This window comes from Pseudochaenichthys georgianus, chromosome 16, assembly GCF_902827115.2.
Source record: "Pseudochaenichthys georgianus chromosome 16, fPseGeo1.2, whole genome shotgun sequence".
In the NCBI taxonomy this organism is placed as follows: domain Eukaryota; kingdom Metazoa; phylum Chordata; class Actinopteri; order Perciformes; family Channichthyidae; genus Pseudochaenichthys; species Pseudochaenichthys georgianus.
Window position 1 is genome coordinate 28,675,436 of NC_047518.2, and position 15,443 is coordinate 28,690,878.

At 41.8% G+C, this 15,443-nt stretch overlaps 3 protein-coding genes across 4 annotated transcripts; 2 read left to right on the forward strand and 1 right to left on the reverse strand.

Annotated features, from left to right (window-relative positions):
• Positions 1-1,037: 1,037 nt before the first annotated feature.
• On the reverse strand, positions 1,038-9,459 carry trim46a (tripartite motif containing 46a). The gene is made up of 12 exons (XM_034101651.2): positions 9,249-9,459; positions 7,971-8,229; positions 7,332-7,482; positions 6,286-6,484; positions 6,053-6,199; positions 5,882-5,977; positions 5,126-5,379; positions 4,913-5,034; positions 4,486-4,815; positions 3,501-3,730; positions 3,319-3,386; positions 1,038-2,811 (listed from the first exon to the last, which is right to left on the reverse strand). The coding sequence occupies exons 1-12, from the start codon at positions 9,306-9,308 to the stop codon at positions 2,364-2,366; spliced, it is 2,364 nt and encodes a 787-aa protein (XP_033957542.1). The 5' UTR covers positions 9,309-9,459; the 3' UTR covers positions 1,038-2,363.
• Positions 9,460-9,987: 528 nt separating this feature from the next.
• Positions 9,988-12,040, forward strand: tmem107l (transmembrane protein 107 like). 2 transcript variants are annotated; one of them, XM_034103029.1, is made up of 5 exons: positions 9,988-10,407; positions 10,581-10,648; positions 10,736-10,836; positions 11,209-11,305; positions 11,629-12,040. In XM_034103029.1, exons 1-5 carry the CDS (start codon positions 10,321-10,323, stop codon positions 11,696-11,698), a joined length of 423 nt encoding a protein of 140 aa, XP_033958920.1. In that variant the 5' UTR covers positions 9,988-10,320; the 3' UTR covers positions 11,699-12,040. The 2 variants fall into 2 exon arrangements, with proteins under 2 accessions (XP_033958920.1, XP_033958921.1); XM_034103030.1 differs by lacking the exon at positions 11,209-11,305 and adding an exon at positions 11,374-11,470.
• Positions 12,041-12,671: 631 nt separating this feature from the next.
• On the forward strand, positions 12,672-14,685 carry krtcap2 (keratinocyte associated protein 2). Its single transcript, XM_034102577.2, has 5 exons — positions 12,672-12,796; positions 13,411-13,565; positions 13,779-13,842; positions 13,982-14,048; positions 14,166-14,685. The coding sequence occupies exons 1-5, from the start codon at positions 12,793-12,795 to the stop codon at positions 14,284-14,286; spliced, it is 411 nt and encodes a 136-aa protein (XP_033958468.1). The 5' UTR covers positions 12,672-12,792; the 3' UTR covers positions 14,287-14,685.
• Positions 14,686-15,443: the final 758 nt, after the last annotated feature.

Genomic DNA, 15,443 nt, shown 5'->3' on the forward strand with positions numbered 1-15,443 from the left:
ACCTGTTGCTGACTAACCTTTTTCCACACAAAACACAGGAAACCGACAAAGCACACACAATGTCGCCCCCTGATGGTTCAAGTTTATTATTGCATACTCCTTTAGCAGAAAGTGTATTCTTCCAGAGCTCCAACACTAGTGTGATTGCAACAGCTCCTTTGTTGATGTTAAAAGACAATAACAAATCGCACAAATACAACCATTGTGCTGTTACACAATCCCTATACTGAACTCTTTCACCCTGTTGCTATGTGTCAGGGTGAACATAGCCTGTTATGACTGTGTTCTTCTACTACCAGTCCAACTGGCTCACCTACCTTCGTGTTGCAGTCGTTCTGTATCAGGTGTCCGGAGGCGTTTGTTGGCTTTGTACAAAATGGGTTGATTAAATGTAAACCCTGTGGCACAAAAGATCCACTTAACCTGTTCATGCAGATCTGGCACACTTGAATGATTAGGGGCACGCTTGCTCTTACACGCAGGCATGCCCACACACTTTTTCCATGACATTTAAACAAGGAGAGTCTGTTTTCATTCATCTGTTCTCTAATACGCTGTTTACAGTCAATACAAATCTGACAGCTTTATAACTTGTGGCAATTAAACTAACTGTTGCATTCGACCCAACACGTGTTTGTCATTTCGGCTGTAGGGCAGGAAATGTGACAGGTGAAACAAAATGTTAAAACCAAGAAAGTACTTTGTGAATCAAATTAAAAGCCTGTAACAATTACAAAACAGGAAGACATTAGGTAAATTAAAGGTTTCTGTCGGAACTATATCATGGAAAAAGACTTTTGAGTGATATTAATTAGAAAAGAGAGGATTGCTACTGTATAAAAGACAGGTCCTTTATGAAACAAAGCGACTCTGTATAAGAGATATCAGTCATTTATTGTTTTTCTTATGATATGATAGAAACATTCGGCCAGCCAAGGCTTAATCTAAATGAAGAGATTCTGATTTCTGGGATGCTACAGTCTAAAGTCGTTCAAGTGCTGTGCTATAACTCAAGTCTAGACCCCACGTTCAAGAGAGGACACACACACACACACACACACACACACACACACACACACACACACACACACACACACACACACACACACACACACACACACACACACACACACACACACACACACACACACACACACACACACACACACACACACACCACAGAGAGCATGGAAGTCACAGGCAGGGTTCAAATATACACCAGATAATCATAATGTATATGAAAATACAGTCTAAGCCAGTTGATTTTTAAATATTACAATAAAGACAATCTCCTGCACTGAAATGATACATAACTGGGCTCTTACATTCTCCAAAAATACATCTTGATCAGCTAGAGTATAAGTAATAATAAGCTAATGTCAACTACAGTAGCAAAAACAAAGGTATAGAAAAACATTTTGAAGTCATTCAGAGGAGCCCATAAAATAGACCTCTTTTATTAGCCTACTTTATCCATCCATTTCTATTAAAATCACATCTCACATCAAGCAAACAGCACACTTTAATACTGGACAGTAGGCCATGTGCATTGTCGAAATCTGAAACACGGAAAGTATTCACGTTATGAAGTCGGACAGTATTTTGAGAACATTATTCTTCAGAACCTTTTTGTTAGTGTACTGTAGCATCTCTTCAGAGAACATTGAGGCAACTGTGAGCGTGTTTATTGAAATGCCAAACATATCCATTTTGAAATGCAAAACAACAACTTCATAAAATTCCATCTAGGACTTTTCAGATTGTGAGACATGACATAATGACGTGAGCCTCCAGAACATTACATTTAACTACCGCAGTAAATTCACAATCTCTTATTCTGGATTATATACACACCGTTAACACTTTGTTGAGGCTACATAAAACAATCAAGTTATAAAATTAGACATACAGTACATCTGAGGTGCTTTTACCAGGCTTCATTTATCTGTATATATGCCAGTAAGGAATCCTAGTTACACTTGCATGCAACATTTTCGTCCAGTCATTCTGGAAAAAATGAATACGTGTAAAAAAGGGCAGATTTTCTTCTTATGCTGCAAACAGACTTTTTTAAAGGGGATTACTTCACCCTGCCAACATAACTCTGCATAGTCTACAATCACTTCAAAGTCCATCGGAGCATGGCAAGATTGAGAATAAATAAAGCAGGAAAACCAAATAACCAAAAGTCAGACTTGATATTCAGGCCAAGTGCAAACGCAAAAGCACATCTGATAGTTAGATCAAGTTCTCAAGGCAATTAGTTCTGAACTCAGAGTAAGTGGTGAATAAAAAACACCTTTAGCTCTACAGACATCAGCAAAACTGAGTGAACTGTGCACATAAACTGCCCTCACCACTATTTATTTGCTGAGATTTGTTGCACGTGTTTGGATAGTTACCCTGCGTGGTGGCGGCTCTTCGACGCTCCGGTTTGCCACGAGGTCCTGCAGCTGCAGGGCTCCCCCACCGATGAAGCAGAAGGCTGGACACACAGGAGAGGAACAGTCCATGTGCGCCTCCCACAGGATCCGCAACGAGTGGGCATCGTAGAAAGTGACACGTCCTTTGTCACAGTCCAGACACACTCCCAGTCGGGGTGGCAGGGGAGCAGTGTGAGGGTGAGGCAGGTTATTATGGTTGCTACTATGGGAGTGCACTCCCCCCAGGCTATGGCTGTCCCCCTGGGTATGAGTGTGACCGTGTCCTTGAGGAAGCAGGATTTTGCCCATTCCCATTGTGAGGAAGCAGTAGGGAGGAGAGTCCTGGCCGTCCTCTGCCCCACTGTCATGGCCACTGTCTGGGTCACAGCTTTCGGGAGGCAGAGGGAAGGAAAACATTAGGCTGGATATGTAAAATAATGTAAAGTACACCTTCATTCTAGCTTTACACCTCATTGAAAATTCAACACCTTTTTTTTTTATTTTTCCAACAAAAAGAATGACCCTACTCCGACTAGAGATCGGTTGGAACCACTGTATTCTTAGTGAGTTAAAAAGTAATATCTTTTTGAGTATACACTATTAGTTTTACTAAGAGTATGTATTGTTCATTAGTAAGGGAACACACAGGGAGGTTTTTTCTAGTGTGTACTGTATGTATGTATTTATTTATGTACTGTATGTATATATCTAGAAAGTTCAGAATTATGGCTGCAAAACATATAGATGGATAGGAGTGTTATACTATCAATAGTTCTTCCAATTGATGGGACAGAGGTCCATCCTGTTTGAGTGGTATAGTGCATTATATTTGTGGTCATAAGAAATTATCTTGGTCGAAGATGTCGTAATATTTAAGAGGGTAAAATGTAGTTACCGAGGGCTGGCCATGTCCTGAGGGAGATGAAACCATTCTTGTAGCTTAGCCTCCTGGCCTACTCCTACCTGCAAGACAGACGATCAGAAAGACACAGATCATTGGTCTCATCCATTTTGCATGTGTTACAAAGCTGATTACAACAACGTATTATAATACCAAACTAACTGCATCCCCCTCACCTTAACCAGGTAGGAACCAGGCTCCACAGAGCAGGCCCAGTAGTGTCTGCCTTGATTGACAGACAAGTCGCCCACTAGCAGGTCGGAAGTCAAGTGGCATGAAGTGAGTGTGCGGTCTGCGGCCTGCAGGAGGGAGAGGCCTGGCACACTGCGGGCATATGTCTGGCCTTTACCCAAAGCCAGCCTGTCAGCGTGCAACCCCCAGCGAGAGTGCAAGGAGAAACTCAGCACTGAGAGGGCGGAAGAAGAGGGATATAGGGAAGGAAAGGGGGGGAGAGAGGAGAGAAATGTACAGTAAGGGAGGTGTGGGAAAGGAGTCAGGAGGGAGAAGCGGTTAGATCCTGAAGCTGGGACAGGCAGGCCTAAACGCATAACAGAATAAGAGCGCAAAAAGATTTGAAGGCAGATCAAGAGAAAATGTTCACGCGAGAGGAATCAGATAAACTGCTTTTACGTGGAACAACAGCAAAATGGAAAAATGGACCATAAAAAGAAACAATGCATAATGTATGAAAGTGCAAAATAACAGACCTGTAGCAAGAAAGACAGAAGTAGAAAGAGTCTGACTGAGATGAAACTGGAATGGACAATAAGAAAAAGAAGGGTTGGTGCAGAAGATTAAATTAAAAAACAAGGTGGGAGAAGAGGAAATAAAGAGATGGAGAGAAAAGAAATAACAACATTAGTCAATCAATTGAATGAATGGCATTACTGGAAAAATATCCAACTTAAAATGATTCTACCACAGTTCTGTCTTTGTTACCAATGCAAAACCAACTTGTTGTATGCACTAAATAATAAATATACATTCAAATTCAAATGTCTGAGACTTGTATACTCCCACACGATACTTCTTTGTAATAAATTAGGGTAAATTGCATTGGAAACAAAGAAATTAGAATGGAAAGAGGATGAGTTTTTTGTATTGAATGAAATGTAATATTGAAAACATTGGTCATGTAAAATAATAGATTTCATATCTTACCAGGTGCTGGTGGAGTGTGGAGGTAAACTTCTTCACTGTACTCTCCAAACCCGGCCTTGTTGCAGCCTCTCACCCTGAGCACATACACACTGTCCATCTGCAGCTGATCAACCACAGCGTTGGTCCCTCTCACTTCGTCCAGACGCAGCCACGATGTCGCAGCGTTGGGGGATCTGGTGCCGCCCCACGTCGCTGCTGCTCCCCCCGCTCGCCGCTGGTATTCGACAGAGAAGTGCCAAGCCGGGGCCGAGTCCTGAGGGAGGCGCCAGCACAAAAACAGCTGATCGTACGCAAGTGTCTTCTGAGTGTCGATGACTGGAGCCAGTGGGGCTGTGGAGAAGACAAAACAACAGAGGCAGGTTAAGTCATTTACAGTCATTTCAGTATACTTTAACACAGTTCATATCAGAGGAACAAAGGTGCCCACCATATATGAAATCCAAGCTGTGGATGAGTTTAACCTCTTTGGACGTGTCCAGATGAAAGTGTCTGAAGGTGGGATCAGCTGAGAGAGTGAAACATTGAAGGTTTTCTATGGCCTTCCCTAACCTGGAGAGTGAGAGACACACAGATGTCAGATAACCATATCTTACCAATTCATTCCTCTTAAATGTAGGATTCAGCTGACTGTGTGTTTTACCTGCTGTGAGTGACTCTGGCAGCCTGTACAAAGCAAGGTTGATCGGTCTCCTTGAGCAGCTCCTGTGTGTAGGCCATCAGGCCTGCATGCTCCAGCAGGCCCCTCCTCTCTGACACCTGGGAAGACAGGGCTTCCCCCTTCCTGCAGTGGGACCCCTCCAGGGCCAGGGCCAAAGCTCCCTGACGCTCCGAGATGGCCGCCCCCAACTCTCTGATACAGTGGGTCAGCTGATGCAGGGCCACTGAGCTGTTCGCCTGGAGAGAGACCGAGAGGGGAGAACGTGTTGAGATAAAGAGCAATGACTTGGAATGATAAACACAGAATCAATGGTGTAGCTATTGCCCGCACAAAAGTGTGTCATTGCACTAAAGTCCTAGGCCTCTAGAGGGCCAACTTATTATACCTTTAATAGTTGCAGCTGTAGTTACAGTAAACCGGCAGGATAGGCTATGTTTTGAAGTACAAAAGAAGTAGCTTCCTCTCCACTACAGTATGTTGTTGATTGGTTCTAAACAAATATGCTATTTTGCAAGGAGACATAGCTAACATTTCAAGCCAACATCCTGCTTTCACCCCATTATACAAACACAACTTATTGGTTGATTGTTTAGACAACAGCACAGGATGAATCACAAAGGTCCTGCTAATTGCATGGGATAGTCATTTCAACAGAAACGTCTTGCATCAGAGTCTCTTTGGAATACTCTTGCACCAACACAAAGAAGAGGGTTTCACAATAATTGGAAACGGGTTCACCTCCATCTGTTTGTTGGCAGCTTCCAGTTGAGTGATCTGACTCTGTATTGTCTCCTGGTTGGCCAGAATGAAGTTGACTTCCTTGTTAACTTTGTCCTGTAAGGCCAGAAGAGAAGTTGACATTTCAAGGCTGCTAACCTCCAGATCTCAACACAGTCGAAGCAGACTCACCTTGAGGGCCTGGTAAGCCTGTGCTATGGGCAACACTTTGTGCCCATGGTGGACACGACGGAGCTTACAAAGTGGGCACAGTAACTTCTGGCAGTCACGGCAGTACCACAGCAGTCTCTCCTGCTCATGCTCTGTGCACACCAAGACCTAGAGCACAACAAAAGGTTTAAACCACAATGACAATAGAAGGGAAGCTACTATAGTTGATCCACAAAAAAATAAAACAGACAAACCTTTGGTCGAAAGTTGTTGGTGGGTAAAATGTGTTCGTGCTGAGCTCGAGGGGTTCCCCAGGGATGGTAGAGTTTGAAACATTCGTTGCAGAAGTTGGACTTACAGTCAGCGCAGCCCTTTGTAGCCTCCAGAGACTGAGGAGGCTTACAGAAACCACACATGATGGCTATGCTGCCCAGACTCACTGTGTGCCTGTACCTAAAGGGCAGACAGGGCAACAAGGAGATAAGAACTGGGCTAAAGCAACGCAGCAGAAGAAAAAATAGAGAGCCAATAAGGAGCCTTTAAAACTAAACAAAGGGAAGATGGAGCACATCACAGTTTGACCTGCTCTCTTTTCAGTAGTTAGGATTCTAACTCTGACCTGGATACATCCCCAGCAGCTGCCTTGTTAGTACATCCTGTGCAGTAAAACATGCACCGTCACACTTTTCTGACCAACCCAACTGCTGTCTGGGGAGGAAGCAGCTGCACTCATCAAAATGCTGTGTGAGAAACTGGTAACGTGCCTATCCCCTTCCCAGAACACTTCTTTTTTACAAGCAGCTCCTCTCACTATGATCTCCAACATTTTAACTGATAAGAGAAGAGGATGATTCAAATTAAAGAAGGATATGAAGAACTCTGCTTCTAAACTTCCAGAACATAACTTTGGTTCAATTGCGTGTCTTTCCACAGTTTTGTAGTACAGTACACTGCCGTGTTTGAGCTGTCCCTGCATTCTGCTCTCAGGGTAAGCCTTGAATCAGGAGGAAAGGAAAGATTCATTATTGAAACTCCTTCCAGCAAGTGATTTCCTGTCTCGTTTATTAAGCACTATCGACTAAACCCTTCCTTCACTGCCGTTCGTTTTTACCTGCATGATTGTTGAAAATGTTTTTCTTTATATATAGTTTCTGTTAATGAGCTCATGCCGATACATTATCATAGGATGAGATAACAACACACCACAAGTCATGTTTGTGCCAGCACCATCAGCTCTGACTACAACCCCCGACTACACTCTCTCTGCTACTAGATTTATGATGTTTGTGTGTAAGCGAACCTCTCCACAATCCGCTCCAGTGTGAGATTGCGGAGGCAGTCTGTCAGGCCTTTCTCTCCGAGCTCCACATCCTGCTGACAGGAAGGACACGGGAACAACATGGGGGGAAGGGTCGTCTCTTTCCGCCTCCGCCCTGGGTATGTGCCGCACACTGAGGGAAGGACGCAGGTGCAAAGGAAGGGAGATGGTCATGGATAGATAAATAGAGGAGAAAAAAAGAGCAGAACTCAATTTTCCCTAAATTAAATACAAATAGAGCACAGTGATACATAAATAGGTTAGCTCACTATGGAGGAAACACTGTTTAACCTATATTCAACAGACCCTTACTGCCTGCTTCACTCTCTTCCACGATGGCCATTGCTCTACATGCACTTAAATAAGTTATGAGATGAATGCATAAAGCCCTGGATGCACAGCAGGATACTGATTTGTCAGCAAGATCATCAATTAAGTCAGATTCGAACTGGTCAGTGGCATCATATTAAATGATGATGTCACTCTAATATGACTTAATACTGAGATCATTCAGTTTCATTTTCGAAGCTAATTGCATGTTAAGTTGCAAGGCCATTTAAAATGCCCATCCGTTTCCTGTACCAAACACCCATACAAGTAAACTCCTCATCCTTTCTGCACCTGTTCTGAGGACTCGTTCCAGGCGGTCGGGCGTTCTGGGTGTTGGTCTTCGTGCCTGTCGAGGGGAGCGAGTGTTGGGTGTTGAGGCCGGTGAGTTGGGCTCTGGAGGAAGGTCTGGAGGAGGGTAACCTCTTTGTACCAACACCTCTGCCGCACACAGCAGACACACACTGTGCAGGCAGGGCAGAAGGATGGGCTGCTTCACCATCTCATCACATACCGGGCAACGCAGCTCCTTTTCCATACTCTTCATGTTAGACTGGAGAGGAAATAGTCAAGAAGAGAACTGTGAGGTGTTAAATCGATAAAGGCTGAGTCACTAGAGAAAAGGAAGCTGGCTATTTACATTCTGCACCTCCTGCTGTGACCTGAAAAGAATGTATATTGGGCTATGCTATATAAATAAACATTGATTGATTGATTGATTGATTGATTGATTGATTGATTGATTGATTGATTGATTGATTGATTGATTGATTGATTGATATATGAGATATGTAGGTGTCAAGAGTGGGAAGGGGAGCAGAAGCAGATGGTTATGTAGGTGGATTTCCAATGTACAGAGCCAAAAAGAGGCAAATGTTAAGGACAATATAGCATTGCCTGATTTCAAGTGTTAGCCCACCTGCTTTGATATTCAATAGTCAGCTAGCCTCCCCTTCCCTTTGAACCCTTAATATGTCAACTCTGGAATAGGATGCTTTGGGAGCTGACTATGAGGCGTGTTCAAGGGGAAATGTTCAACTCAAAATGAATATATCTCTCGGTTGTTGCAGCTCTGGCCTCGTTTTTTAAGTGTTGCTGGTTGTGGAGGAGGCCCTGTTCCGGTGTTAAAGCTACTAAACGCAGCATCCCGTTTCTATGACAACGCCATCATCTCTAGTTTCTGATCGTATGCGGCACGTAAGCATTTCAGCTACTGCTGTTAGCAACATATTTTGTGGATTATAATGATTAAAATATCCATGCTTTATATGGTACAAAGATTGGGCTTTGTGCATATGTTGTTGTGGCCTTGCTTTTATGTTTCTACCCACATTGCTAGATTTGCTGAAAATCAAACCTCTCTTTGATTGGATTGTTGCCAAAATATACTGTAACGAAATAAATGCATCATATTCCTTCATTACGAACACAACCTGTGCATCCATATGGATACGAAAAGGATATATGGCTAAATGATGTGCTCTTTTTACATTTAAACATTTACACAAAACATTTACACTACGCACACGTGGGTTAGATAAATAACGTAATAGAAATTAGAGTCATACTCACACTAATGCGAACCAAAGCGTCCATGATAGAGGTAAAGCTTTGTAACTCCGTTTCTGCCATGGCTGCCAGAGCTCTGCGAAACAAAAGGTAAAATGATTGTTATCTCTGGTGAAAGGCAGGTGCAGGTTGATGTCAGTCGTACAGACCGAAAAGCCGACCCTGGGCCTCGGATGGTGAACCGGACAACAGATCTGCTGTGGCTGGTTTCAGTGCTGCTGTTGCGCACACTGTGTTTCTGTCTGTCTCAGAGCCGCTCGATGAGGATGGGGATGGGGGGGGGGTCTCGGTCTCCTGTCCGATTTCAGGCTAGGCTATATTACAGCCGTAATGCACAAGGAATACATATGTTGAAATGCTATCTTATTAGTTTTATTTGACAGCAATCACTAGTTTTAATTGAACAGGTTATATATGATGTATTATGTATTAAACGCCATTTCTCTTTATACCGTTTAAATATATAATGTTTGAAACGTTTTCGCTTCCTTCTTGTTTTCTCCCAACTATAGCAGCCCTAATACGCAGCTCAGTTTGTCAAAAATAAACCTTATGGTTGCTGTTTTCGGAGGTACGTGTCTCTCAACATGTCCAAATGCCAACTTGTTTGTGGCCTAGTGTTCGCAGTACCGTTAGATGGCAGTGTTGTGTAAAAAAAACACGAGCAGTCCTCTCTCAATTGTTGTCCGTGTCAGGAACCTTTGGAGGCTGGTCGTTGGTTAAACCGGACTGTATTGACGAATGCACCGGATTATATCGGTTGTTGTAGCAACCGCTTTAAAGCGCAATAGCGTCGGTTTGCATCTGTGGTGTGTTGATGTATTTAGCTAAATATAAATTGAAGTAGCGATATGTTTGTTAAAATCTATTAGTCTACCTTCAGTGGCGAGCTGTAGTGATGGTTTGCCTTTGATAAAGTTACCTTAAGTATCACACCTCAGCTAAATGCTAATGAGCCAACTAAACTAATCCTAACACTGGTTTAGCTAGGCACGTTTACATACCGGTAAATAACGTTGCATTGGTTTGCCCATCGTTTTTTAGTGTAAGTTACTGGTTGTTTTATAGTTGCACCATGTCGGCTGTCAGCAGTCTCGTCCCTGCACGGTTCCTGACTCTCACAGCTCACCTTGTCATCGTTATCACAATATTTTGGTCGAGGGTAAGTAAAGCGTTTTTTGTAAACACATTGGTTGACATTCAGATAATAGTGTTAGGTGTTTTTAATGATAACAAATACGTGTGTGTCATTAAATATACGTTCAATTCTCCACTGTTTCTCCGCTTGTTTGTAAGTGTTTTCGATGCTAAGTGGTTTGAAATGTTCTTTCACAGGAACACAACGTGAAGGCTTGCTTGCCTTTGGATTTCACGCAAGAGCAGTATGACGATGAAGACATGAAGTAATAAGACAAACCCATACACAAATAGAGACATAACTGGCCACACACATGCACACACACCCTCTAATATGTCTCTCTTTGCCTAAGGTTGGTGGTGGGATTGGCCGTCACCCTCGGTCTCTTTGCTGTAGAGTTGGCTGGGTTCTTCTCAGGAGTGTCCATGTTCAACTGCAGCCAAGGTCTCCTGTGTATCCTTTACACTGATAGTGTGGGTCCCTCATAGGTGATTATTCATAAGATAAGACAACCTAATACTCAAATAAAGATAGATACTTATGAAAGTCAAATAAAGAGAGATATTCAATGTTATCATCCAATAATAATAATGTGCACACAAAAAATAGCAGCTGTGAGATTACAGCAGCAAGTGCATTGACATCTGTCTCCTGGACAAAGGATGGGAGGTGGGATTTTGCAATTTTAGAAATAAAGACAGCCAGCGAATTTGTGTCAAGTAAGTATAAAAACTAGAACAAGTGATATATTAAAAGTCATTCTAGTTGTCAGTTACAATTCCATGACTTCAAACCTCTGTATATTCCCCTCCTCGTCTACATTAGCAACAGGAGCCCATGCCAGTGCATCAGTGGCTCTGCTTTTCTTTCTATTTGAGCAGTGGGAGTGTGACATCTACTGGTGGATCCTTGCCATTTGCAGGTTAGTGTATACCTACCCAAACGTTTTTCCAAAAAGAGTAATTTTTCCCTGACAGTAACTACACCCAGCACTCGCTGTCCACTGCAGCGCTTCCGTATCCCTGTCTTTCTTTGTAATTGAGAAGTGGGAATGCTGGACCTATTGGGTTATTTTTGCCATCTGCAGGTTGGTGTGTGTTCAGATGATGTAACAGCTGTTCAGAAAGCAAATTCATAGTGTCTCTATACAATTGAGTATAAGTAAGTATAAATGTCTTCAGGCACTGTCCTCACTGTTGCACTTCTCCCTACATTTCTCTGTCTCTCTCTCTCTCTCCCACCTAGTGTGCTACCTGCCTTCGTGGAGATGTTTCTGTTTATAGCTGTTTTTGGACTGAAGAAGAAGCCATTATGAAAGAAACTCCTGAAGCTACAAATGAGTGTGGATGTGGACAACTTCCTCGCTGTATCAACAGACACTGTAGCTACAGAGGGTCTGTGATTCAATGATAATGTGCAGAGGAATGAACTGAAAAACTGTGTTTTACTGAGTTATGTGAATACAGTGCACCAACATACAAGGGATATACAGGCCACTTTCTGTCTGTCGTTTTATATTTTTATACATTTAGGTTTTCATTAACCGTAAACATTGATGTGGTTTTATGTTTGCATTCTATCTGTCAAATTCCTATGGAAGTCTCGAATGCTATTATAATGCCAAATACATTTTGTATAAATTCTTTCTCAAACTGTTGATGGTCGCCAATTATTTTTGCTCTGAAACGATTTGGCATTTGTGTTTATTTTTGCCTCTCTGGGACATCTGTTTCACAGCATGTAGAAATACTGCTTTCTTCACGCAAATTAGCAGGCCCTCAAATGTAATACCCTTTTAAGCATTTGAAATGTTGAGCTTTTGGTATAGTCAACAGCCTGAGCCTTTTTGTAAATGTTGGAAAGCATCACATTAATGATTTTACAATACAAAAACGGGGTTACAACAATGACGCAGAGTTGATGATGATGCTGTTTCCCTACAGCAAAAGGGTATCCTATCAAAAAAAAGCCACTAAATAGCAGAACGAAACCTTTTTGAAGTTGCTAATGGTAATACACTCATTTGCAGTACAGGCTTTCCTATTATAGCAGCAATTCATGGTTTAATGTACGGTTCAAATGTGTCAGCAAACAAAATAAAGGGCTTTCATTATTGAATGTTCGATTGTGTACATGTAAAAAAAGTTAATTATGAAAAATAAGAACCAGGTGTTACGAGATTTATAACAGGGCGTTTTATTCAGCAGATAAAATAAAAACAATACAAATCTAACCAGCACAACAACAGGTTCCTCTTGCCTCTCTCAAGACTCCGCCCACTGGTCCCACCTGTAATCTGGACCGGGTGGAGAGGGTTTTTAGTTCCTAGAGCCGGGGAAGTTCGCTGGCACAACCAAGTACTTAATTCACCTCTGTTTCCTTACACGGACTCTAATTAAACATTGAAATATGGGTATGTATTGCATGATTATTTTATCATTCAAGTCAACTCAACAAGTGCGTTTGTATTCGTAGATACATTGTTTATTAGTGCCTAGTTCTGTGTTCTAGCTAGCTAGCTAACGTTAACGTTTAGAAATAGATGACTTTATTAGGAGCTATTTATTTAACAAATGCATTATTATACGTCTGCCATGAGTCACACTTTGTATTGCACTTTGTATGTAGAGAGTTGCATCAGCCGTATACATTTGCTGCTACCCTCGGTTGTTTAGCTTATAGCTAGCAGCAATCTGACGGAAACATTCATGAACGAACACTGACGTGGCGTTACGTTATAACGAGTTCGATTATATTAGTGTTTTTACTAGCTGAAACGAACTAGTTTAGCAGTCAAAGCTATACTTCTGTACTCTACGTACTGTTTTCACTTTTGATTGTATTGATATTGCATGTACTTTGTCTCATATCAGAGAAAAATTCAATCAGTTTAGCTGCAGCTGAAGTGTCCTGCCTCTTCCGGTGTATAACTCCAGCATACTTTTCCAATTATTTTTAGATAAGCCATTGTCTTCCTTGATTATTGTCTTAACATTTGTGTTTGAATTATCCCTCTTTGTCTTGTAGCAGTGAACACAGGCACCTCTCTAGTGCTCTCCAGTCTGCTGTCAGTGCTGGTATTTGCTGGCATGCAGATGTTCAGTAAGCAGCTGGGATCCACTGAGTGGCTCACCATCGTGGGGGGTTTCCTGGGCTCAGTCCTCTTCATCTGCTCCCTCACTGTATCCTATTGACCTGTTTCAATACCTGTTGTCAATTACTAAACTGCAACAATCTTTATTACTTCATGCTTTGTTTAAATGTAACTTTTTGTAATCATCACCCAATACTATTGCAGGAAAAAGGTACACACCATTTCTCTGTGTTCCCTGTTTTCTGTATGCATGTACATACACAGATACCACTGAGGAGATTCCCCTTAACTTTATATCCAGGCATTTAATAATCTGGAAAATCTGATTTTTGGGAAGGGATTCCAAGCCAAAATATTCCCAGAGAGTAAGTAATGACAACACTTAAATCAGACTCCTGTCGTCACTCCAGTGTTTCTTTTTCCATTTCTATTTTGCTGACACAATACATATCCAAATATTTCTCCTTTCATATATCCTAACGGCTTATTTATTATCTCTTCCAGTTCTGGTGTGCCTGTGCCTATCGCTGTTTGCCTCTGGACTGGTACACCGCGTCTGTGTCACCACATGGTATGTGACAATACCTCTGCAGATCACAAAGACCATAATCAGCTTTATAAAACACAGTTAAAAGTAGTCTCTAAATTCATTTGATTATATTGCTTTTTCTTCTTATTTCTCTTCCAGCCTGATATTCTCCCTCTTTGCCGTGTACTACATCAACAAAGTATCTGCTGCGCTCTACCAAGCCGCTGTTCCCGCGGTAACACCAGCCAAGGCTGCCAGCAAGGGCAAAAGGAAGAACTGATGAATCTTGTTGGATCCCACTTGCATCCAGTGAATCAGTTAATAGTACCCAGGTGCTGATGGCCCAGTGCAACAAAGAAGTTGCACATTTTGTAGTATTGTCTTCAATCCATAACCCTTTGTGTATTTCACCAGACTTTTTAAAGATTATTTGGAAAGCAACAAACAGTCCCATGACTTCAAGTCAGTCATAGTCCTTCTTTTTTTTTTACAATGATCTCGTGTTTAGGGTCATAACAAAAAGCCAAACAGCTGTCAACATTCCATTGATAACCTTTTCCTCAGCACTCGTTTTACACTGATTGCAAAGAGATTGAAACATCCCAACCTGTGTATTCATCAGCACATCAAGTTGCTTCTTTTGTTTAATTCATTTTGTAATTAAACTCTGTAAAAAGGCTTTTAAGGCGTTTTAATTTTGTCAAACCACATTTGTGTACTTAGAAAATGGCTGTGTATTGTATGTAGTGTAGTGTATGTATTCAGGTGGGTTTGGTGATATCCTAAAACATCTGTGAGCTGACATGCTGTTTAAGAAATGTGGAACTACTTGAGCAGGTCTCCCTTGGAAAAGAGATCAATGATCTCAATGGGATTTTATCTGTATAAATAAAGGTTTGAAATGAAATGAAATGAAGAAAAGACAGGGGAGGGAGAGACACATATTCAGTTTGTCTTGGTCTTCTGCCAACAGTGTTCCACAAAGTAACTATACCATCGATGCTTGATGATGATAAGTAAACCGGTTATGATTGTCATGTGTGTGAATGTGTAATGTCAGGACTGCCGTGATTCACAAAAGTCTTAGAGTAATTGTATTTAGACAAAATATGGAATGTGTAATTGTAATGCACACAGGCTGACACAGCATATGGTTTAGTCTATCTATCAAAAGTTCATGTTTACACAGAGAATGCTAACTTGTGATTTGAAATGATATGGCCATGGTGGGGACTGTAAAACCCTGGCATGTGGACAGGTACTACCTGTCCACATGCCAGGGTTTTACACTGTCCCCACTTGTCAGTGACTTCACTGTTTGCTCAAAGACAGGTGAGTGATATTCTTTAGGGTGGTGAAAAGTACAACATGCCATCAATGCCAAAAGGTTAGACAAAAAATATTATATTGACAAGATACAATTAAAAAAGATGAAAT

Excerpts from the sequence above, each read along its gene's own strand:
- krtcap2 (XM_034102577.2), top strand. Across the intron at positions 13,843-13,981 it reads AGCCAAAATATTCCCAGAGA|TTCTGGTGTGCCTGTGCCTA; the intron begins GTAAGTAATGAC and ends TATCTCTTCCAG. Across the intron at positions 14,049-14,165 it reads CGCGTCTGTGTCACCACATG|CCTGATATTCTCCCTCTTTG; the intron begins GTATGTGACAAT and ends TTTCTCTTCCAG.
- trim46a (XM_034101651.2), bottom strand. The coding sequence starts at position 9,308 with ATGGCAGAAACGGAGTTACAAAGCTTTACCTCTATCATGGACGCTTTG. Across the intron at positions 3,387-3,500 it reads CTGGTTCCTACCTGGTTAAG|GTAGGAGTAGGCCAGGAGGC; the intron begins GTGAGGGGGATG and ends TCTGTCTTGCAG. Across the intron at positions 2,812-3,318 it reads CAGGACATGGCCAGCCCTCG|CTGTGACCCAGACAGTGGCC; the intron begins GTAACTACATTT and ends GCCTCCCGAAAG.
- tmem107l (XM_034103029.1), top strand. The coding sequence starts at position 10,321 with ATGTCGGCTGTCAGCAGTCTCGTCCCTGCACGGTTCCTGACTCTCACA. Across the intron at positions 10,408-10,580 it reads TCACAATATTTTGGTCGAGG|GAACACAACGTGAAGGCTTG; the intron begins GTAAGTAAAGCG and ends GTTCTTTCACAG. Across the intron at positions 10,649-10,735 it reads TATGACGATGAAGACATGAA|GTTGGTGGTGGGATTGGCCG; the intron begins GTAATAAGACAA and ends TCTTTGCCTAAG.